Below are 24,834 nucleotides of genomic sequence, written 5' to 3' on the forward strand. Positions count from 1 at the left end.
AGGTGAGGTGATGCCTTGGAGCAGGCAGGCATTGTGGACAGTCCTTTTTGGGGCAAGGACCAACTGGGGAGGTTTTGCCCCATCTCTGTGCTGGGTCTGGCAAGTGGCAGATCAATCCAGGAATAGGTTAGAACAGCCCAAACACAGCCTTAAGTCGTGCGTCCTCCTCCACTCCCCACCTTCCACAGCCTCCCAGACCTGAAGAAGAGCTCTGTGGGAGCTCCAAAGCTTGTCTCTTCCACCAGCAGAAGTTGGCCCAATAAAAGGGATTCCCTCCCCCGTCTTGTGTCTCCAATAGCCTCCAGGGACATTCCAGCAGCAGAGAATTGCTGGGGGTTAAGTGGCATCCCAGCAATAGCTTCTGCTCCTCTACCCCCACAGAATGCCCCCTGTGCCAAAGTGAGTCTGTGGGGGGTGATGCAGAGCTGGCTCCGCCCATATTGGGTGTAGGAGGTGAACTGGATAATCTTATGGAAAAGTTGGTTACCTACCTCTCGTAACAGTTTTTCTTCGAGATGTGTAGTTCGCGTCCATTACAATTAGGTGCGAGTGCACCGGGTGCATGGATGTCAGAAACTTCTTCCCTTAGCAGCTCCCGCCCTAGAGTGGCGTCCTCATGGCGGTGTATATATTACCCTGCCGGCCTGACCCCCCACTTCAGTTCCTTCTTGCCGTTGACTCCGACAGAGTGGAAGGGGGGTGGGTATTGTAATGGACGTGAACAACACATCTTGAAGAACAACAGTTACGAGAAGTAGGTAATCATCTTTTCTTTTTCAAGTGATTGTTCATGTCCATTCCAATTAGGTGATTTCCAAGCTTACCATTGGACGACAGTAGGAGTCATGGAACCATTGATTGAAGAACAGCTCTGCCGACTGCCGCATCATCTCTAGCCTGTTGGTTAACAGCATAATGGGCTGTAAACGAGTGCACTGAAGACCAGGTGGCTGATTTACAGATCTCCTGTATAGGGACTTGAGCCAGAAAGGCTGACGAAGACGCCTGTGCTCTGGTTGAATGGGCTGTAATTGCTGGGGCTGGGACCATGGCCAACTTACAGCACGTGCGAATGCAGTCTGCGATCCAGGACGATATGCGTTGCGCAGAGACAGGAAGACCCTTCTGTCATGGAGTCCCCGGGCGATGCTCTGGAACTGCTCCCTACGAAGCCAATCAGAACTCTGGGGAAGTCTCCTTTCTGTGAGCAGACTGTCTCCAGGGCAAGAAGCTCACACAACTTCCACCTTCCTGGGTCTGACCTCGGAGCATTCAGCATCCTCTGCCCCTCCATGCACTTCCCACAGTGAGTCTGCACAGGCTGGGCTCCTGGGGAAGCCAGTGGGTCCTGCATCCCAATTCCGCAGTCAGACACGACTCTCAGCCAGCCAGTAAAACAGACTGTTTATCAGATGACAGGAACATGGTCCAACACAGGGGTCCTTGTAGGTACTGAGAATAGGACCCCTCAGCCGTGTCCATTCTGAGGGGCAGTGAGCCAGACAACCACGTCTGCACTTCGCTCCATGTCCCCAGTAAGCCCAAACTAACTCATCCTCCACCCCCTCCTCCTCTGGGCTTTGTCGCTTCCCCGGGCCAGGAGGTCACCTGATTCCTTTGTTCTCCAAACCTTTAGCAATAACCTTGCAGGGGGGAAGGGCCCAGGCCATCAGTTGCCAGGAGACAGAGTGTTGACCATTTATGTACCTGGCCCTTTGCTCTCCAACAATTACACCCCCTTATCCCACCACCCAGAGACTTAAAAAATGCATAGGGGAAACTGAGGCACCCACACAATATTCAGAGGAAACATTAAGAACAGTCCCACTTAGTCACACCTTCATTCTGTCAGCTATGGCGACGAACAATTGGGTCGACTTGTGGAAAGATTTTGTGTGCTCTATGTAGAACGCCAGGGCTCTCTGAATATCCAGCATGTGTAGGCTGTGGTGTCATGGGCTCATGTGGGGTTCTGGAAAGAACACCGGTAAGCAAATGTCCTGACCCATGTGGAATTGGGAGACCACCTTGGGGAGAAATTTAGGGTGTAGTCTAAGCTGCACCTTGTCCTTATGAAACACCGTGTAAGATGGTTCAGAGGTGAGGGCTCTCAGTTCGGACACCCTCCTTGCCGATGTAATGGCCACCAGGAATGCTACCTTCCAAGAAAGGTAGAGGAGGGAACAAGTGGCCTGGGGCTCAAATGACGGGCTCATGAGTTTGGAGAAGACCAGGTTCAGGTTCCAGGTTGGGACTGGTGGGCGAGAATACGGAACACCCTCTCCAGACCTTTAAGGAATCGCCCCACAATGGGATTAGACAATATCAGAGTGCCCCTGGATGGAAAGCTGAAATGGCCACCATTTGTACTGTGATGGAAGAAGGGGATAGACCCTGATGCTTAAGGTATAGGAAGTATTCTAAAATAACTGGGATGGTAGCCTGGAGCGGTTGAAGGCGCTTGGGTTCACACCAACAGGAAAACCTTTTCCAATTCGCCAGGTAGGTAGCCCTAGTGGAAGGTTTCCTACTGCCGAGGAGAATTTGTCTCACCGACTGAGAGCACTGGCTCTCCATGGGGTTTAGCCACAGAGTTTCCACGCCTTGAGATGCAGAGATTGCAGGTTCAGGTGAAGGCGCCCGTGGTCCTGTGTGATCAGATCCGGGTGGAGGGGCAGAGCAATTGGGACATTTACAGACAGCTCTAATAGGGTTGTATACCAATGCTGTTGGGGCCAAGACAGGGCGATCATGATTACCATCGCTCTGTCTCTGAGAATTTTGAGGAGGACCGGTGGACAAGCGGGATAGGAGGGAAGGCATAGCTCATGAAAGCTTATGCTCAAATAAATCTGTTAGTCTCTAAGGTGCCACAAGTACTCCTTTTCTTTTTTGCGAATACAGACTAACACAGCTGCTACTCTCAAGCCCAGACTGTGCTTTTGGAATGAGCAAATGGGCACAGTCTGTTGCTCTTGGTGGCGAAAAGGTCTACTTGGGGATAACCCCACTTCTGGAAGACTGACTGTATGATATCCGATCTGATTGACCACTCGTGCATGTGGTATGACCTGCTGAGGCGACTGGCAAGCTCATTCCGCACTCTTGGGAGGTAGGATCCTTCAAGCGGAATGGATTGGGCTATACAGAAGTCCCAGAGAAGAAGAGCCTCACAGCACAGAGGTGAGGAGCAGGTTCTGCCTTGTTTGTTTATATAGAACATGGTGGTGGTGTCGTCTGTCATGCTGCGACCTTGCAATGTGGTGTGAAAGGTTTGGCAGGCCAGACAAACCGCCCTAAGCTCCTTCAGGTTGATATGGAGAAGTATCTTGTCCCTCGACCACAAGCCTTGTGTCCTCAGGTCCCCTAAGTGTGTGCCCCAGCCCAGATCTGACACATCTGTTACTAACGTCAGAGAAGGTTGGGGCTTGGCGAAGGGGACCCCTGCACAGACCACTGGTTGGTCCAGCCACCAGCGCAGGGATTCTAGAATCACCACCACGAGGTCCAGGGGGTCTCTGTATGGATGGTAAGACAGTGCGAGCCACGCTTGCAAGCATCTGAGTCTCAGTCGGGCATGCTTGACCACATATGTGCATGCTGCCATATGTCCTATGAGCTGGAGGCAACACCTGACTGTGGTAGTGGGATACCAAAGCATTGATTTTACAATCTGCTTTATGGCTTGGAATCTGGGCTCTGGAAGGTTTGCTTTTGCCTGTACTGTGTCTAGGACTGCCCCTATAAACTCTATCCTTTGAGTGGGTATGAGAGAAGATTTGGGTACACTGAGGAGAAGCCCCAGTCTGTGAAACGTGTCCATGACCATAGTCACGTGGGACTGGACCTTGTCCTTGGAACGACCTGTGAAAACCCAGTATGGGTACACTTGAACCTGCCTTTTCCGCAGGAAGGCTGCCACCACTGACATACATTTCGTGAACACTTGGGGGGGGGGCGCCTGTGGACAGGCCGAATGGGAGAACCATGAACTGGTAGTGAACTTGGTTTATGACAAACTGGAGGAAGTATCGGTGCGCCGGATGAATAGAGATATGGAAGTATGTGTTTTTCATGTCGAGGTCAGCGTACCAATCCCCTGGATCCAAAGATGAAATAATAGTGCTTAGGGAGTGTAACGATGCTGGTTCTGGCGAGACCCAACTGAGAGTGCCAATTCAGGACAAATTGCTTAAAGCAGGGCAGTTACAGCCCAAGGCTGGAGTTTCTATGCACACCAAGGCAAACCAAACCAGCCAAACAGAGAAGACTTTGGTTTTACCACACTGGCTAACCACAAGTCACATCAGCAATTCCTTTAGACACTCCAATTTCCCGTATCACCACCAGAGCCCCTCGTTATGGGGACAAATGGTTATGAAAACCAATACCCCAGTAAAAGAAAAAAGATTCTCTCGATCCCCAAGGACCACACCCCAGACCCAGGTCAATATACAAATCAGATCTTACCCACAAATCATGCTGTTGCCAATCCTTTAGAATCTAAAGTCTAAAAGTTTATTCATAAAAGGAAAGAAATATAAATGAGGGCTAAAATTGGTTAAATGGAATCAATTACATATAGGAATGGCAAAGTTCTTGGTTCAAGCTTGCAGCAGTGATAGAATAAACTGCAGGTTCAAATCAAGTCTCTAGAGTACATCCACAGCTGGGATAGGTCATCGGTCCTTTGTTTAAAGCTTCAGTGTAGCAAAGTTCCTCCAGAGGTAAGAAGCAGGATTCAAGACAAGATGAAGGAGCTGCAGCAGCTTTTTATAGTCTCTTGCCATGTGGTCTTTCTTTCTTTGTTTCAAAGACAAGCTGTTCATCACATGGCATGGAAAAACCTGTCCATAGGCATGTCCCTGCATACCTTGCTGAGTCACAAGGCATGTCTGCCTTCTCTCAGTGGGTCAATTGTATAGCTGATGGTCCTTAATGGGCCATCCAGCAGGCTAGGCAGAGCTGACACCAGCTTGTCTGGGGTGTCGCCCAGCAGCATAGCATAAATTTGAAATACAGACAGTATACAGCCAATATTCATAACTTTATGCTGGCCATATGTGTGTATCATTTTTGTAGTTAATCATAACCAGCAAACAATAACCTTGTTTTAGATACCTCATTTGACCCCCTTTATATAAGATTTGATGCCACTACAGGACCTTGGTTGAAACGATGATCTATACGGTCCCAGATTATGCAGGTTTCAGAGTAGCAGCCATGTTAGTCTGTATTTGCAAAAAGAAAAGGAGTACTTGTGGCACCTTAGAGACTAACAAATTTATTTGAGCATAAGCTTTCGTGAGCTACAGCTCACTTCAACGGATGCATTTGGTGGAAAATACAGTCGGGAGATTTATATACACACACAGAGAACATGAAACAATGGGTTTTATCATACACACTGGAAGGAGAGTGAGCACTTAAGATGAGCCATCAACAGCAGTGGGGGGGGAGGAAAACCTACAAAGAGTGCTTCCGCCGACGTGCACGGGCTGAAATTCTGGAAAAGCAGCATCACGTGCCCCATAACCTCAGCCGTGCAGAACACAATGCCATCCACAGCCTCAGAAACAACTCTGACATAATAATCAAAAAGGCTGACAAAGGAGGTGCTGTCGTCATCATGAATAGGTCGGAATATGAACAAGAGGCTACTAGGCAGCTCTCCAACAGCACTTTCTACAAGCCATTACCCTCTGATCCCACCGAGAGTTACCAAAAGAAACTACAGCATTTGCTCAAGAAACTCCCTGAAAAAGCACAAGAACAAATCCGCACAGACACACCCCTAGAACTCCGACCTGGGGTATTCTATCTGCTACCCAAGATCCATAAATCTGGAAATCCTGGACTCCCCATCATCTCAGGCATTGGCACCCTGACAGCAGGATTGTCTGGCTATGTAGACTCCCTCCTCAGGCCCTACGTTACCAGCACTCCCAGCTATCTTCGAGACACCACTGACTTCCTGAGGAAACTACAATCCATTGGTGATCTTCCTAAAAACACCATCCTGGCCACTATGGATGTAGAAGCCTCTACACCAACATTCCACACAAAGATGGGCTACAAGCCATCAGGAACAGTATCCCCGAGAATGTCACGGCTAACCTGGTGGCTGAACTTTGTGACTTTGTCCTCATCCATAACTATTTCACATTTGGGGACAATGTATACCTTCAAATCAGCGGCACTGCGATGGGTACCCGCATGGCCCCACAGTATGCCAACATTTTTATGGCTGACTTAGAACAACGCTTCCTCAGCTCTCGTCCCCTAATGTCCCTACTCTAGTTGTGCTACATTGATGACATCTTCATCATCTGGACCCATGGAAAAGAAGCCCTTGAGGAATTCCACCAGGATTTCAACAATTTCCATCCCATCATCAACCTCAGCCTGGACCAGTCCACACAAGAGTGTCCTGGACACTACGGTGCTAATAAATGATGGTCACATAAACATCACCCTATATCGGAAACCTACTGACCGCTATTCCTACCTACATGCCTCTAGCTTTCATCCAGATCATACCACACGATCCATTGTCTATGGTCAAGCTCTACAATATAACCGTATTTGCTCCAACCCCTCAGACAGAGACAAACACCTACAAGATCTCTATCAAGCATTCTTACAACTACAATACCCACCTGCTGAAGTGAAGAAACAGATTGACAGAGCCAGAAGAGTACCCAGAAGTCACCTACTACAGGACAGGCCCAACAAAGAAAATAACAGAACACCACTAGCAGTCACCTTCAGCCCCCAACTAAAACCTCTCCAACGCATCATCAAGGATCTACAACCTATCCTGAAGGACGACCCATCATTCTCACAGATCTTGGGAGACAGGCCAGTCCTTGCTTACAGACAGCCCCCCAATCTGAAGCAAATACTCACCAGCAACCACACACCACACAACAGAACCACTAATCCAGGAACCTATCCTTGCAACAAAGCCCGTTGCCAACTCTGTCCACATATCTATTCAGGGGACACCATCAGAGGGCCTAATCACATCAGCCACCCTATCAGAGGCTCGTTCACCTGCGCATCTACCAATGTGATATATGCCATCATGTGCCAACAATGCCCCTCTGCCGTGTACATTGGTCAAACTGGACAGTCTCTACGTAAAAGAATAAATGGACACAAATCAGACGTCAAGAATTATAACATTCAAAAACGAGTTGGAGAACACTTCAATCTCTCCGGTCACTCGATTACAGACCTGAGAGTGGCTATCCTTCAACAAAAAAGCTTCAAAAACAGACTCCAAGGAGAGACTGCTGAATTGGAATTAATTTGCAAACTGGATACAATTAATTTAGGCTTGAATAGAGACTGGGAATGGATGAGTCATTACACAAAGTAAAACTATTTCCCCATGTTATTTCTCCCCCCCACCATTCCTCAGATGTTCTTGTTAACTGCTGGAAATGGCCTACCTTGCTTGTAACCGTGAAAGGTTTTCCTCCTTCTCCCCCTCCTGCTGGTGATGGCTCATCTTAAGTGCTCACTCTCCTTCCAGTGTGTATGATAAAACCCATTGTTTCATGTTCTCTGTGTGTGTGTGTATATAAATCTCCCCACTGTATTTTCCACCAAATGCATCCGATGAAGTGAGCTGTAGCTCACGAAAGCTTATGCTCAAATAAATTTGTTAGTCTCTAAGGTGCCACAAGTACTCCTTTTCTTTTTCGAGATTATGCAGAGACCATGCGGAACTGGAGCTTGACTATAAATTTGCTGAGTCTGCGAAGGTCTAAAATGGGTCGAAGACATTAGGGATTAGAAAGTAACGGGAGTAAAACCCCTTTCCCCTTAGCTCCTGTGGAGCCTCCTCCACTGCACCTATCTCAAGGAGTGAACAAACCTCCTGCATAACGAGTTGCTCGTGAGAGAGGTCCCTGAAGAGGGATGGGGAAGGTGGGTGGGAAGAAGGGGAGGAGGAGAACTGGGAAGAGTATCCCACCTGTACCGTGTGTAGGGGCAAACGGTCCGATGTTATATGGGACCACGCACGGTAGAAGTGGGACAGTCGGTTTAAAAACTGTGGGGATGGATCCGAGAGCTGGGTTGGTACACTGTCCTCGGGCGCACCCTCAAAACCCTTGCTTGTTCCTTGGTTGGGATTTACTCTGGCCCTGGTTAGGTGCGTTGTTCCGTCTACACCTGTTGTTTCTGCCCTGCCTTCGATACGGCTCCTGCCTGGGTCGATACTGCCTCTGCTGCAGAGGCCAAGGCCTGAAGGGCTTTCTCTGGGTTGCTGGTGTATGCAACCCTAGTGACTTCAGGGTGGCCCTAGAATCCTTAAAGCCATGCAGCCTGGTGTCTGCGCCGAGAAAAGGCCTGAACCTCGAAAGGAAGGTCTTGGAGGGTATTCTGGACCTCTGGAGGGAGGCCTGATGCCTGGAGCCACACTGAGCATCATATGACTACCCCCGAGGCAATGGTTCTGGCCGCAGAGTCCGCTGAATCGAGGGAGGCTTGTAACAAAGTTTTAGCCACTGCCTTCCCTTCCTCAATTAAAGCTGCAAACTCAGAGTGCGAGTCCTGGGGCAGGCGATCCTTAAACTTGGACATGGCCGACCAAGAATTGAAATTATGTCTATTAAGGATCACCGGCTGGTTGGCTTTACATAACTGGAGTAGACTTTCCTACCGAAGAGGTCCAAACGCTTGGCTTCCTTGGCCTCTGGGGCTGAGGCTTGTTGGCCCTGTTGTTCCTTTTCGTTGACTGCTGAAATGACTAGGGAAACAGGGAGTTGGATAGCAGAACAGGAACTCATAGCCATTGGAGGGAGCAAAGTATTTCTGTTCTACGCCCCTGGCCATCAGCATCTGCCATATTGTTTTGTAATTTGTTTGTATGGCCTTTATGAGAGGGAGTGTGACTCTGGAGGGACCCTCAGGCGTCAGGATATCCACCACTGGATCCTCCTGCTCAACCATTTCTTCCACCTGGAGGCCCATATTGAGGGCATTTCTACAGAGTAGCTCCTGGTGAGCCCTGTGGTCAATCGGTGATGGTCCCGAGACCGATATGCCCGCCACCGCCTTGTCTGGGGAAGAGGAGGAAGTGAGGTGCTGCAGGTTGCCCTTATCTAGACCCACCTGTGTGTCCTCATATGCCTGGGTCACTTCAGGGCCCTGCGGGGCTGACACCTCTCGAGGTGTCGCAGAGCTTGGCACCGCCTCTGATATTGGGCCTGGGGGCACCGATTGCTCTTGTGGGCCCGGGGGCAGCCTAGAGAGAGTGGCCTCCCTTGTCCTTGATGCGTGCCTGTGTGGCAACCTGGAATGGCGTTGCGTAGATTGTCCGGACCTAGAGGCTCTGGAGGAGATGCCCTGTTGCTGGTGGTAGGCCCATGGGGTCCAGAAGGGCCACTGACCCGGAGGAGGCCATTGTGGTTGCCATGCTGGTTGGGATTCTCTGCTAAATATTGTTTGATGTCTCCTATAGCTAGAGCGACCGGAGTCGGCCTTGGAGCCGGAGGATGCCGATGGAGAGGATCAGGAGGGTGCTGAACGTTGAGCAGTTGCAGGGTGCCGGAGAGCCGGGGAGCAGTGCCTGGCTGACCGGGACCGCGAACAGTACTGGGAGTCTTGGGACCGGGATCGGTGTCTTGCACTCGGTGCCAGTGAGGTCATCAGCTCCATACTCCGGTGCCGGGTGACCAATGGTAAGTTGGGGGCTGGTGTGCAGTCGCCGCAGGCTGGTTCGCCTCCGGTGCCATAACCTCACACTGGGTCGTGGGCGCCGGGGACTAGTTGGATGCTGAGCTCGAACGGGAGCGGTGCCATGACAGTGACCTCAAGCAGCACACCATTGCCAGCTTCCCTCTGGACGGCACCCTTTTAGGTGGTGCCGGAGGCTTCTCCGTGCCCGGGAGGGGGTTTGGCGCTGACAAGTCAATGAGGTCTTTTGCTGCCTCGAAAGTGTCGGGTGTGGAGGGGTGTTCGAGGACCTCCTCCAAGCCTTCGTTGGCAGTGAAACTGCTGGGTACCGGACTCAATGGGGCCTGTGGTGCTGGAGTCAACGGTGCCGGTTCTTGGCTCGGGCCTGCATTGTGTCTTTGCGTGTCTGGAGCGTCTCTGAGCGGCTTAGTATCTCTTCAGGGAGAGCGCCCTCTTTCCCCTTGCTTGTGCCGCTTAGTCGGTGCTGGAGAGGTTGACCAGTGCAGAAGTTGGTCGTCCTGTCTTGGTGCCAGTGATTTACGGTGCCTGGGTGGTTCCAGGTAGCGCGGGGATGCCAGGGCACTTCACAGCAAGGAAGCTGGGGCCAGGGTCGGTCGGTCAGAGGCAGAGGTTGTAACACGACCTCCATGAGCAACTGCTTAAGGCGAAAGTCTCTTTCTTTCTTGGTGCGCGGCTTAAAGGCCTTGCAGATTTTGCAGCGCTCGTGAGGGTTGCCGTAGACTTACAGCACATGGTGCAAGCTTTGAAACCTTGTGCTTGCGGCATGCCCCACAGCCCAAAGCTGGTGCTGGAACTAGCTTCCAGACACCTGAAACAATGGAGTTCTAAAAAAATAAAGACAGGTTTCAGAGTAGCAGCCGTGTTAGTCTGTATTCGCAAAAAGAAAAGGAGTACTTGTGGCACCTTAGAGACTAACAAATTTATTAGAGCATAAGCTTTCGTGAGCTACAGCTCACTTCATCGGATGCATTTGGTGGAAAAAACAGAGGAGAGATTTATATACACACACACAGAGAACATGAAACAATGGGTTTATCATACACACTGTAAGGAGAGTGATCACTTAAGATAAGCCATCACCCACAGCAGGGGGGGGAAAGGAGGAAAACCTTCCATGGTGACAAGCAGGTAGGCTAATTCCAGCAGTTAACAAGAATATCAGAGGAACAGTGGGGGGTGGGGTGGGGGGGAGAAATACCATGGGGAAATAGTTTTACTTTGTGTAATGACTCATCCATTCCCAGTCTCTATTCAAGCCTAAGTTAATTGTATCCAGTTTGCAAATTAATTCCAATTCAGCAGTCTCTCGTTGGAGTCTGTTTTTGAAGCTTTTTTGTTGAAGTATAGCCACTCTTAGGTCTGTGATCGAGTGACCAGAGAGATTGAAGTGTTCTCCAACTGGTTTTTGAATGTTATAATTCTTGACGTCTGATTTGTGTCCATTCATTCTTTTACGTAGAGACTGTCCAGTTTGGCCTGGACATTGTGGAATATTTGCATGTAATAACTTAATGGAAGTGGAGACCTCAGTAATAAAAAGTCAGAATTTAAGTTCTCATCCCATAATATGCTACAAAATCAAACCAACAAGGATAAGTTCATATCTACAGCTCAATGCTTTCATGTAAGTGACATCACTCATTATACACCGATTGCTTATCTTCAGCTCTCACAGAACACAAACTTCACAGTTCCAAAACTCAGCTCCATGCACCACATGCTGTCAGAAATAAATCCGAGTAACTTTACTCCAATTGTCAGCTCTTTGGGGCAGGATCTGTGTCTCTGTTCTGTGTTTTTCCAGCACCTAGCGCACTGGGCTCCTGGGCCATGACTAGGCTCCTTGGTGCTATGGCAATACACCTAATCAGCAGGCTAGACTCCAAACTGAAAATGGTAGGCAATTGTGATTAATCCATGGGACAGTGGTGTCAAACAGAGGGCAGTTTTCAGGCTGTCCGAGTGGAACTTTGGGGCCCGTGGTCATGTAGAATTGATTTGCTTGGGGAAGAAGAGTGTGTGTTTGCGCATTCTTGTTGATAGAATCAGCGAAATGTTGGGCTGGAAGGGCCCTCAAAGGCCACCAAATCCAGCCCCCCTGTGCTGAGGCAAGACTAAGTAAATCAGGCCATCCCTGACAGGGGTTTGTCCAGCCTGGTTTTACAATCCTCCAGGGATGGGGATTCCACAGCCCCTCCGGGAAGCCTGTTCCAGAGCTTTGCTACCCTGAAAGTTTTTCCTAATATCTAACCTAAATCTTCCTTGCTGCAGATTAAGCCCATTACTTCTTGTCCTCCTTTCAGTGGATATGGAGAACAATTGATCACCTCCCTCTCTGTAACAGCCTTTAATGTATTTGGAGATTGTGATCAGGTCCCCCCTCCGTCATCTGTTCTCAAGCTGTGGGGTTGCGGGTCCATGTTTCACACTGTATTTCCTAAGGCTGGGGGAGCATTATTAACTTTTACTGATTTTCCCCAACACCACCACTTTGTTTTTTAATATTGGTCCATTGAACCACAAGACAGCAATGCCCAAGTCACGAGTAGATGGGAGGCACAGCAGAAACTTCTCTCCAATCAGCTCTAAGGTTGCATCTGGACCAGGGAAAGGAACCTGTTTTGATGGTGGGAGTCAAAACACCTTCTTTCAAGTGATGCTGAAGACAGTTACCCCATCTACACTGACAGGGTGGACATTTCAAAGCCATTCTGGGGCTGGCAGAAATAGTTTAACATCTGTTATCAAAACAGCCTCATCTTCCTAGTGCAGAGAGCTCCCGAGAATCTCCTGAGCGCCTGGCCCATAGACAGCGTCACACCCTATCCTGAAACCCAGCATCAGGCACAAGCTGATGAGTGCTTCCAGACCTCTGCATACCTTTAAAATGAGGTCCCCCTCGTGCAGCAAGCTGTCCTTGGCAGCCAAGCCTGTCTCTGTTATGTGTTTGATAAAGATCTGGCTTCCCAGCTTCAAGCCGTATTCTGCGCCCCAGGAGAGAGAGAGAGAGAGACAAGTCAGGTTCAGGGAATGGAACTAGAGAAATACCAGATCAGGGAGACAGGTCCTTGCTATGAGCCCACAGTATCCAGTGGGAACCCTTGCCCTCCCCTCACAGCTCCAGCTGTAGTGTGAGCCAGGCCATAAACTCCAGTTGCTGAGGCCTGGTGTGCATACACAAATTGCACACATTTAACTAGCTCCGTTTCTAAATTGATTTAGTTAACTCAGTGCAATGTGGCCCCAGACCCAGTGTGTGTAGAAGTGAAGATATTCCTTCCTATTCCACCTCCCAAGGCATCCCCTCTGGGGCAGAGCAGTGAAGACAACAGCCAGTAGGACACATGCACCACTGCTCAGCCTTGCTGGTGTTAAAGACCCTTAATTTCTGAGTCCTCAAAGTCATCCTGTTCTGTCCCTCCCACACTCCAGGCAGCCTCCACCAGACTGCAATGAAGAAGGATGGTTCATTAACACGGGATGGGGTTGGTGGGGAGAAAATAGGGAAGCTGCCTCTTACCTTCACCCTCTTTCTGCTTCACCAGAACCGAGCGAATGGGTTTCATTGGTACCTCCTGGCGCGGCAGCCTCTTGAACCCAGACACTAGCACAAGCCCATTGGTGTCCTCTTTGTGGCCATACCCATTGGTGGAGCGTTGTCCATGGTAACTCTGCCTTTCAGAGCCACTGTCTTGGCTCTGTCTCCTGTTGCTGCCATCCTGGCTCCGCCTTCTACTTCTGGACACCTGCCTTCGATTATCACTGTTATCCCGATAGTGGCCAGAGCTCCTCTCACTGGAGGAGTCTCCGTCATAGCCTCTACTGTAATCTGCGTCATCTTGGAGCCGGCTCCGGTTGTAACTGTCGTACCTGTATCCTTTCCCTGTGCTCCGCGGCGACGACTCATCTCCCTGGTACCCGAATTCCTCATCCGAATCATATCGGACGGTGTTGGGAGAGTGCAAGGAGTCACTGAATAGTGGCTGGCTAGTTTTGGTTACAGGAAGCTGAATTTTCTTTGGTCTCTTCACTGTCTGCAGGTAGGAAGGAAGAAGAATTGGTTGGCAAATGACACGTACTCTGTTAGACACAAACAGCACTCCCAAAAGAGAACCCCAATTTCAAAGCACTTCACAGAGGGAGAAGAGTGTCATTATCTTCATTTACAGTTGGGGAAAGCCACGGCATAGAGACATTATGTTATTTGCCCAAGGCCCCACAGAGAGTCAGTAACAGAGTTGGGACAGAGGAGCCCCCTAGTTTCTATACTAGAAAGTTGTCGCCTTTGAACTACACTGGCACAGACAAACCGGTTCAGCACCCCCTCGCGAGGATGCAGTTGTACTGATAGAAAGGTGCTTTGTACCAGTACAGCAAAGGGAAATAACTATACCAGGACAAGGCGCCTTTATACTGATGTAACTGCAGCCACACTGGGGCTTAGCCCAGTGTGACTATTTTAGGAATCCCACCCCGAGCCACAATAGCTACACTGGTAAAACTGAAGTGAAGACCAGCCCCACGAGTCCCTTCCTGTAACTCCTATGCATGTGCGTTGGAGGTGACGGACTCTGCCAACTAATGGGATCCAGACTGTTCCGTGGTTCAACAGGCACAGAGAAAAGGGAGATGAGCAAAGGAGGAGCTGTGTTGTCTCAGATTAAACATGGAGGGGACAGGACATGTCAAGAGCCACGTGGTCCCATCTGTTCTTTGAAGAGTAAGTAGCCAGACTGATGAGTGGCCTGTCCCATCCATGCAATGACATATCACAGACCTCCCGACATAGCTGATTACCTGCCTACCTCCACCCTCCCTGCATCCCTTCCTTCCTCAGGTCATGCTCATGACCCAACCATGCCCTTTGTCTCCTTTGCCCCCTCCTGACATTATGCCGTCCTCCCCGCTGGCTCATGCTTTTGGAACAGCCTCTCGAGTCAGGTGTGTCTAGAGTCGTCCTTAAAATACACCCAGGGCCCCCCCAGGTATGAAGCATTCCAGCCCCAGTGAGTCCACACTGCACTGTTTGTTCTATGCTGGGCTGCTGCAGAGAGAAGGGCCGTCAGCGAGAGATCGCTCCAAGGCAGAGTCTCAGGCATTCAGAGCAGCTCCACGAGAGCAACAACAAAGGTCCCAGAGCCACTTTGCCGAGTAGTGCCCACTCGGTAGGGCATGATCTATGAGGGCTCTCCATTTTATTGAGGGCTCCCCCTACTCTGCCAACACTGGCCTGAAACAGAAGCGAGCACAGGACTTGGAGCCAGGAACTTCTGGTTAGAAGCTAAAATTTTAATAGGTCATTTTTGGGGGCAGCCTATATATGGGGTAATTTGGTTCCCAGTTTCCTACTACAAATTCTGGACCAGGCCCTGGACTGATGTGTGACGTACCTATTTTCAGAGCTGATTACGTACATGGATTTTTAGAGAAATTTGAAAATCCAGCTTTAAACAAAAGTGCGGATGCAGTTTTATTTCTGGTGCTGCTACTCACCACCCCAGAATGTTTGCAGTTGGCTTTGAGCTGCGATTGCTTACAATTATTCCTAGAGTTATCCTCTTTCACAATTTTAAAAGTTTGCAAGGAGTTAGTGCCCTGCAATATTTTAAGACGCTGGTTGATTCCTGCGGGTAACTTGCCAGGTTAACAGGGACCAAGACATGCCAATCTAAACAAGCCATGGGGTGGAAGAACCAGGGCTGTTGCTAGCCCGAAATGCTTGGTAGAAAGGGGACCCAAATTCAGCCCTGGTGTAAGTGGATGAGGCCTCACTTATTCAGGGTACATCTGCACTACAAAGTTAATTTGAGTTGCTGCTCTTGAGTGAGAGCGGCCACTCTCCAGCTGCTGTGTCCACACTAAGCAAAGGAGTACTTGTGGCACCTTAGAGACTAACAAATTTATTAGAGCATAAGCTTTCGTGAGCTACAGCTCACTTCATCGAATGCATATAGTGGAAAATATAGTTGGGAGATTTTACATACACAGAGAACTTGAAACAATGGGTGTTACTATACAGACTGTAACAAGAGTGATCAGGAAAGGTGAGCTATTACCAGCAGGACAGCGGGAGGGAGGGGCGGGGGGAGTTTTGGTAGTGATAATCAAGGTGGGCCATTTCCTGCAGTTTACAAGGACAGTAAGAGGGGAAATAAACACTGACACTCCACTGACTCCTAGGAGCATGTCCCATAGTTCTTTGCACTTCAGTAACTGCTTCACTGACCAGCTCTTTGAATTCGCTCTCAGTGAATTATTGAAGAACTTGTTTGTTTCTCTGGGCCCATGGGGGGAATTGTGGGAAGGCACTGGAGGACCAGTGGCTCTCGAGTGGAGCAAGCCTGCATCCACACTACAGAGTGGTGATGTTAGCAGCTGACAAGTTGTATGAACTTGAGCATTAGTCTGCACTAACTCAGGCTTTAGCTTATACTCTCTGATGGGCCAGAAAACTGGAGTTAGTAGCATCACAGTCAAGTTAAGGACAGAGTGTGAGGATAGGACTCAAGCTAGGGACACAACACACGTTCTCACTGGAATTAACTGTGCAAGGAAGTTGTAGCCAGTTGCATGAGGGCTGCGTTTAACTCAGGGACAGACAAGTGGAACATCCGGGCAGGAAAACTTGCCCCACATCAAGGCTTTATGTTGGACCCTTGTTATCTCTCCTCCCATCCAAGCCAAGTCAGCCCCTCCCAGGCAGGACGCTTACAATGTTGGCTAACTTGCCACAGGTTTTGAGCATCTGGATGGCAAAGGAGGAGGACACGTTCTCCACAGAAAGGCCGTTCACCATCACAATGTGATCTCTCGTCCTGGAAAGGAAAGACTCAAATCAGGCAGATCCCTTGCCAGGGCACAGGGGAGAGTGCGATAAGGCTCCTGAGTGGCTAGGAGCAGCCTCTCAGCCCAGGCAAATGCCTCTACAGTGACAGTCTAACCCACGCTTCACCCCCGGACAGTCTGCTGATGGGGAGCATGTTCATTTGCAGTTTTGAAAAGGCAGGTCCCACCCCAGAAAGGGCAGGAGACCCTCCCAGGTCCAAAATTCCCATGTCCTCTAATCTGCACCTCCACTGGCCTCTCCCTTCCCCAACTCCACCCCTGAGTCTGCCTCCTGACATCAAGGCAGGAGCCAGCAGCTAGAAAGGCAGATCCCCTCAGGGAGCTAGTGTAGCAGGGACCTTCCCAGCAGCTGCTACTCTCCCCTTCCTCCCACACTAGTGACCCCAGCAGACCTGCCTCTCAACCCCCACGAGGCATGTTCTGAGCATATGACTGGAGCCAGGACCTCCTGGGTTCTAGCTGACTCCCTCTCTGACCTTCAGCCAATCATGCCCCTCTCTGTGCCTCAGTTTCCCCATCTGCAAAACAGAGAAGACAATAGCAACTCCTAGCTGCAGATCAGCAAGTATTTGAAGTGTTGCTTCCTCTCCTGAGTAGAGAGGAACCCAAATCCAAAACACCCCAGAACCTGGGGAAGTTTGGATCCTCTTTGCTCACAACGCTTTCCTCAGTGAATCCTTCCGGCCCCAACTGCCACTCACTGGAGCCTGCCATCTGCTGGTCCACCGGGTACCACATCTGAGACAACGATAGAGGGGTCCCCAGCCAAGCCGCTGGGACGGTCCCTGCCTCCTGAGATGGCGATGCCAAAGCCCCTTCGAGGGTCCTAGGGTGACAGATACACACAAGGTCAGGCTCTGCACAGAGGATGCCGGCTGCATATGGAAGTGGGGAGGGCATGGGGGGGGGGGGAAGGCATTTCTGAGTGGCTGCTAAGCAGTGCTAATGGCACTGCTGTAAGCCGCTTCCCTAGCGGGCCAGTCGCATCTCTGCCACAAAGGGGCTCCTATGGCCAGATTCAGCTAGCGCAGTACCACAAGGACGTTCATGCTGCTGGGGGGCTGCTTGGCACTGGCCAGGCACTTCTAGGTGTTAGCAGCGCCCCACTGGGAAGCAGCTCATGCTGCTAGGAGCCCAGTCACATCGGAAGGCAGAGGGCCCCAGTCAGGAGGCTTGGTTGATCCGCAGTGTCACCACCCACGATGAAAGCCCCAATGCCCACCCTCCTAACGGAGACAGCGCAGTGCACAAGCAAAGGGGTGGGGCTGGCTCACCTTGCTCACTGACACAGTGTGCTGCTCCCAGATGACCATCTCCTCCATGGCTGTAACCTGGGAGCCCAGGGAAAACAGGACGGTCAATTAACAAAATCAGATTGTTGCCCCAGTCTCCAAAGATGGGGGAGGGATGGCCAATTTGCTCCTGTCACTTCTCTAGACCCCCAGAGATCTGGGCATACTAGAAATCACTTTTAGCTGCAAAGAAACAAGCCGCCTTTTTCCTAACAAGGTAACGGGCCATGGCTAGGGCTCCCATGTCCCCCTCCCTCCAAACCCAGCCTTTAAATAAAAGATTTGCTTCTGCAGCTGCAGAGAGAGCATCTCCCATTAAGGGTGTGTCCAGGCAATTGCAGCCACGTGCGCTACAAACGGACAGCGACTCTCAGCATACAGAGGTAGACAGAGGGCTCATCTGAATGCAATGCGATCCAATGAAGCCAGGGAGGCAGCGTGTGTAATAGTTACAGCAAGGGACAGAAGCACTATAAATCACTTCAATAACCTTTGCCTCAGTTTCCCCAACCTGAAACAGGGATTATACCAGTCTACGTCAACAGGGGATTAGGGAGGTTTATTGATATGTTTCGAGCATTTAGGGAAAAAGCTTCTTCATTAATTTCTGGAACCTGATACCCATAATGGTTCTGTTTAAAAGCGCCCAGTTTAGTCTGTGTTGTGGATTACACCTGCTGAGACAGTCTCAGGATTAGACCCTGCAAATCTGGATTCTCCATCAGAAGGGAACAGTGGGAGCGGAGAAAGAAAGTTGGAGGAGGGAAGAGACCAGCAAATTCCACCAGGACTGCATCTACTTATTGTGAAAAATCAACATTGCCTCCCCAGAGCCAGTAGATGCACAAGAGATAGTCAGTTACCTTACACATGGGTCCCTGACTTAAACAAATCTATTCAAACTAGGAAGAAGGACCAAGTTTATCTACAAATCAGCCTCTGACAGTTCCTACTGAATGTTTGTCTATCAAAAGACAACAATAAGTGCTAATATCACTTTTTCCATTCACAGAGCTCAATACTACTAATACTAATAGCACCATTCACAGCTGGGGAAGCTGAAATGCAGAATAGAGATGTGACTAACCCCAGAGCACATGGAATGACAGAGTGAGGAGGCCAGTGATCCAAGAACAGGTAAGAGCAGAAACCTGCATGGTTACTTATTGCTAAACAATTCACGTGGGCACTTGAGAATTCAGCTATGCCACTAGCTAGCAGAGCACACGGCGGGTGCCCCCTCCTTGCTATCTCTGCTCACTCCTCCTCTTCGTGTTCCCACAGAGGGTCTTAAACACGCCAACCCAGTAAGCTGAGTCCCTGGAGGAGGCAAGTGGGGCTGGCATGGTGCGGAGAGCACTGACCACCTCCACGGCCTGCCCCGGGGAGCTGGTGAACTCAGCCCTTGGCCAGAACACAGACAGGAGCTTGCTCCGAGTCAGTCGGCTGCCAGATGCTGGAGAAGCAGCAGTAGCCCCGCAAGGGCCCGAGTTCGGAACTCAGTTCAAGTGGACCCAGCAGCAGCAGAGCCGTGAGCGGATCAGGCAGGCGGCATGTGAATCACCTCACCAGCCTTTCCTCTGGAGATTCAAGTGCAATCATCTGCAGTCCACGTCCATGTGGAAGCAGAGGGGCTTTCAGCCAAAATGAAACACCTGCCTTTCAGGGAGAGAGTGATTAGGAGTCAAAGACCCACAAATGCTGCGCTTGCAGTTATTGTAACCCACAGAGTTTAGAAACGCTGCATGTTATAAGCCTCACCAGTTGGGTTACCGCAGACTCCTCTTTGTCCTACCCAGGGGTCAGACTGCTCCAGATACAGTCCAGAAGGTTACACACGGGCCCAAGACTTTAAAGTATCTATTCAAACTAGGGAGGGGAATCAGGTTTATCTACAGGTCAGCCAATATGCAAGGACAGATGACAGTTCCTGCTGCATGTCGGTCTATCAAAGGACAACATATAATGAGCACTGGTACAGCATTTAATAAATGGTAAATTATAGGTTAACAACATACAGTAAGTGCTTATACAGCAGTTTCCAATCAGTTCAATAATAATAAATAATAATAATATCACCCATTTACCGATGGGGAAACTGAGGTACAGAGCATAGACATGACTAATCCCAGAGCACATGGAGTGACAAAGCCAGGAACAGAACTCCAGTCCCATACCCTAGCCCCTGCTCCCCAGCGCACTCATGCACAATTAAGCAGTGTGAGGTCTGTGATCCAAGAAAGGTAAAAGCAGAAGCCTGCATGTTCTCAGCCTGGTTTCAAGTACCGAGCAGACTGTGAATTCTGAATGAGCAGGCCCATGCTCCAAGGTCATTATTAGACACCTGCAGTCTCAAAACTACAGTAACTAAACACTGTGCAGTTCAGATCTTGATGGACAGCCTGGTGTATGAGAGGTAGGAAAGGATCAGCGATCGATCAAGTGACCCAGACCATACCCCCTCCGAGGGTAGGACTGTCTGTCGGGAGGCTGGACCCCAGACAAGCAGGGGGTGCTGCAGGTCAGGACGGAGAGGGGGTACATTGGCAGAGTTGTGTGGAAAATACTCTCCCATTGTGCCAGCTCCAGCCGCTACCAACCCCACGATTTTGAGTATTAACAGCCACCCCCAGAAAGGGGTAAAGTCTAGAGATCTCCCAGTCTCTGCTCCTCCTCAGCAGCTGTTTTTGAACAGCAGGCACCACCCTCCCAGCACCTTTGTCCCTTCAGTGAAAAAACCAACAGCCAGCGTCCAGAGAATGAATCTCCAGGACCAGCAGCATCACCTGGGACTGGTCACATTTCAGTGACCACCAAGGCCCTAACTCTGCCCCAGGTAGGGTTGCCAACCCTCCAGGACTGGCCTGGAGTCTCCAGGAATGAAAGATTAATCTTTAATTAAAGATTGTCATGTGATGAAATCTCCAGGAATACAGCCAACCAAAATTGGCAACCCAAGCCCCAGGACTGCGTCAGTGGAATTACACCAACACCAAACCAGAGTAAGTGTGGAGGTTCAGGCCCAAAAGCTCTTATCAGTGTTGAGAAAAACTACTCACAAACAACCCCCCAACCCAAACAGATCAGCTGGGCTGAACATTCCCTCAGCTGAAAGTGCATCTGTTGGCAGGACAAGAGGCATTCCACAACCCAAGAGGAGGAATCCCAAGCAGGAAAGACATCCAGATGCCTAAAGAAGGGAACAGCCAAAACGTGGTGTAAGCAAAAAGGACAGGTGGACAAAAAGACTCTAGGAATTGGAGAGAGGGTTTGAAATCCACAAGCTGCAGAGACCGATCAAACCTGGATCATCTTGCTTCCTTCTGCAAAGCTGCAAAGTCAATAGTGAACAGACCAGGCCCCGCAGTTGCTGCATTGCAGGGTACAATTAGAGAAGAGAGCAGGCCACAAACTTCAGATCCATATTTAAAATACCCCGAAAGTTTGAGGAAGCTCTGATTCAGGCCCCTTTCTAGTGAAACCTTCTGTCTGCAGGGGAAATTACGCATCAGGTGGAATCCCTAGGTTCAGCAGACAGAGCATCCCCCCAGCATGGGATTTCTCAGAACAGCTGGCGTATCAAAGTAGTAAACACAATGTGACAAGAAAGCAAAATACACCACCCCCCAAATCTGGATATGCCTGAAAAAAAAAAAAATCAATGTTTGCAGGTTACTGGAGGGGAGGGATAGCTCAGTGGTTTGAGCATTGGCCTGCTAAACCCAGGCTTGTGAGTTCAACTCTTGAGGGGGCCATTTAGGGATAGGGGGCAAAATTGGGGATTGGTCCTGCTTTGAGCAGGGGGTTGGACTAAATGACTTCCTGAGGTCCCTTCCAACTCTGATATTCTACGATTCTACAGCATGAGAAGCGATAGGATGGTGCAACCACATGCAGAGCATATCTGCACTGTGCACAAAGCCAGTCCTGGTCAAAGGGGGTTTTGCCATTGGCTTTAACAGGAGCAGGATGGGCTGTGAGCAGACTCTCCTCAGAATCATCCTGATGTTTTCATCTCCTTCCCTCTTGAACTAGGTTGCTGGTTCAGATCTCAGCCAGGCTGGGAGTGAGCAAAAGCTGCTGCCATTGGTAGTTGGAGGCTTTATGTGAAAGGAGTTTGACAGGTCTCAATCTGTGCACAAAGCCAGTCCTCAAGGAGGAGCAAGCCCATCACGGAAGCCATCACACCCGATATCCGGTGGTCACGCTCAGCCCGGGCGCCCAGGACAGAATGGGCTGCGAGGCCGGACTCCCCACTGGAGGGGCCCCTCTAGGTCAGGGCTGAGGCACAGGGCTGAGGGCAGTGCGTAAGGGGACACTTTCACGATTGCTGCCTGCGTGATTGCTGCCTGCGGGTTGTACCTCTTCTCCACAGGAGCCAGGGTGGGTCCATCACCAGCACAACATTCTGCACACAGTCAGATTGACTGACAATGCTAAACGCTGTGAAGACCCAAGAGCGGAGAACAGAACCTGCGACACTGAGGGCAGTCGGCAGTGCATGATTTCCCTTTTGGGAGTTCCCGACACTCTCCCCTCCCCATCCCCGCTTGGATAAGATTGTTTTCTTAGCCTGGAATTGCTGTCCTTTGAACAGGCTGCTGCGAAACTGGAGCAAGATAAACCCTGTTTCTCCCTTCAGATTGTTCCCCTGCCCCACGATGGCTGTTACCACGCGCTGCACTTGCAAAGCTATGGCCCAGGAGCTCCTTCACTGGACGCGCACACACCTGCTGGAGAAAGAGACTTGCCTGAAATCTTACAGCCATATTCCACAAAGCCCCAGGCTGCTGGCTGCTCCCATGGGCAGGGCTGGCCCTGGGGATGAAAGGTTCCAGGAGCTCCAAGCAACAAGGGTGAGGATCTATGCGGAGCAGGTGTGCAGAGGCAGAGCGATTCTGTGGTCAGCTGCAAGGTTCGGGCACTTTACAATCAGCTCTTCCTTCTCCCAGGGAGATGGGGGCTTTCACCTGCTGCTCCGCCTCCTCCCCTGTTCCATGGCCCGCCTCCTGCTGACACAGCCAGGTGTGGGAGATACCTATTCCAAGAGACCAGGCTGACATGCGCTCAGGTGACCAGCTGACCTGTGGTCCCAGCCAGTCTCCTGCCTGCACTTCGTTTTCATCTGGCACAAAACTCCAGGCCAGGATTTCCCAGCAGCTGGCCCAGGGGAACAGAGCTGGATTTGGCTAGAGAGCTGCAGGTTAGGTGCAGGCAGGAAACACAGGTAAGGGTGTCTGACACAGATTCCAGCTGCCCCGGGCAGGGAGCCTCTCTGCGCTCTTGGGAGGAAGGAGAATGCCAAGCAAAGTGTTTTTGCCACCCCGCTATCCCATTAATGACGTATCCACAAGAGAATGGTTCCCAGTCACCATAAACAGATTTGCACTAGATGAGATTTAATGGCACCAGGGCTCCTGGGTTCTGAGAGGTAATGGGAGCTCATGGTAAAGCCAGAGGGTCCATCTGCATAACGAAAGCTGGGCCTGGGCTCACCTACTGCAGCTGGCTTGACCCCAGCTAACTCCAGGAGCACTGGTGAAGACAGGGCAGCCTGGGCACCAGAGCGGGCAGTACAAGTCAGGCAGGGTGACCAGACAGCAAGTGTGAAAAATCAGGACGGGGGTGGGGGGTAATAGGCTTCTATATAAGAAAAATCCTCAAATAGCGGGACTGTCCCTATAAAAATCGGGACATCTGGTCACCCTAAAGCCAGGCATGGGCTCTGGCTCCGTACTGAGCTCACTAGCCCACTCTGAAGCCTTCCTGCTTTGTTACTGGAGCTAGCTCGCGTGGATGAGCCTGTGCCCAGCTTTCACTGCATAAGTCAGGACTCCAGGGTTTCTTCTCCAACCACTGATTTCGCACTGCTTTGGGCAAGTCACCTCAGTTTCCCCATTTGTAAAATGGGACCCCTAATCCTTATGCTATACATAATACTGGAGTATCCCCCAGAGGCATGGCCGGCATCAAATTAATGCCCATTAACATGGGTAAGCTACTGTGATGTCCCAGCTGAAGGGAGCTATACAAGCACAAAGCATCAGTATCCTTCTGGCAAGGAGGGCTCAGCCCACGCTGCATCCTCACACATTTCATAGCATGGACCACACCTTGGCTGGTGGACACCTCCCCTCCTATTCATGATCACGAACCATCTGTCTTGCCATTCATGAGCATGCAGCCTCACTTCCCTGGGGCAAATGACAGCAATTTGGAAAGTTTGTTGATGTGTTTTAGCAGCTGGTAACATGGAAAAGCCGGTTCCATGGGATCTCTCTGCAGACTGCAGTTTGGGAGTGACTAGATTAGCTCACCACTTCTGTAGCCTCCCACGATGTTCCTTTATCTCTGGCTTTAGCAGGCCAAAAGTTCACAAGGTGCATAAGGAATGGAGCTGGTTGTGATTTTGTGTGTCAGGCTGTGCGCTGCAGGACACCTGCAGGATTCCTCTCTCTCTCATGTGCAGCATTGTTTGACATCCTAGACTCAGCGCCTTGTTTGCTACATGCAGAGAGCAGCTCAGGGATTTGGGCTTTTGCCTCCATGCAGTAAGTCTGCTCTTTGCTTTGTAACAAATGTTTACATTTGGAAAAGGCAATAGGAGAATCCTGGTACTGAGCACAGGATTGCAAACAGCCCCAAGGTCAGCCCAGAGTGAAAAGGGAATCGGCCTAACATGTTCTCTTCTATTTAGGTTCTTATACCACGCTCATCACCACAGGATCTGGGCACCTTCCAGTTATTCATTAAGCACCGTGACTAACATCTGTCATGTGTTTGTTCTCTCCTCCTCTCCCCAGCGGCAAAAGTGTGTGCAGTGGAGTGTTTTGTTGTGGATTTTTTTTGGTAATCACACACACACACAGGCGCCAAATTTTGTTGGTGTTGGTGGGTGCTCGCGCCCCCTCGCCCCAACTCCGTCCCCTCACTGTCCCTATTTGGCCCCTCCCCAAAACCCCACCCTGGCCCTGCCGCTTCCTGG

At 50.4% G+C, this 24,834-nt stretch overlaps 1 protein-coding gene across 2 annotated transcripts in view; it reads right to left on the minus strand.

Annotated features, from left to right (window-relative positions):
• The window catches only part of TJP3 (tight junction protein 3), a 61,225-nt gene that overhangs the window by 22,405 nt on the left and 13,986 nt on the right, over positions 1 to 24,834 (minus strand). The window contains exons 1-6 of one of the 2 annotated variants that reach the window (XM_038383876.1): positions 22,601 to 22,955; positions 17,832 to 17,888; positions 17,259 to 17,383; positions 16,424 to 16,526; positions 13,232 to 13,745; positions 12,592 to 12,695 (exon numbers count right to left, since the gene is read on the minus strand). In XM_038383876.1, the coding sequence (XP_038239804.1) occupies positions 12,592 to 12,695; positions 13,232 to 13,745; positions 16,424 to 16,526; positions 17,259 to 17,383; positions 17,832 to 17,888; positions 22,601 to 22,618 (921 nt within the window). In that variant the 5' untranslated portion in view covers positions 22,619 to 22,955. Of the gene's footprint in view, positions 1 to 12,591; positions 12,696 to 13,231; positions 13,746 to 16,423; positions 16,527 to 17,258; positions 17,384 to 17,831; positions 17,889 to 22,600; positions 22,956 to 24,834 lie in introns of those variants that run through there. The other variant, XM_038383877.2, reaches the window with a different exon arrangement.

Source organism: Dermochelys coriacea, chromosome 25 (genome assembly GCF_009764565.3).
Source record: "Dermochelys coriacea isolate rDerCor1 chromosome 25, rDerCor1.pri.v4, whole genome shotgun sequence".
NCBI classification, from domain to species: domain Eukaryota; kingdom Metazoa; phylum Chordata; order Testudines; family Dermochelyidae; genus Dermochelys; species Dermochelys coriacea.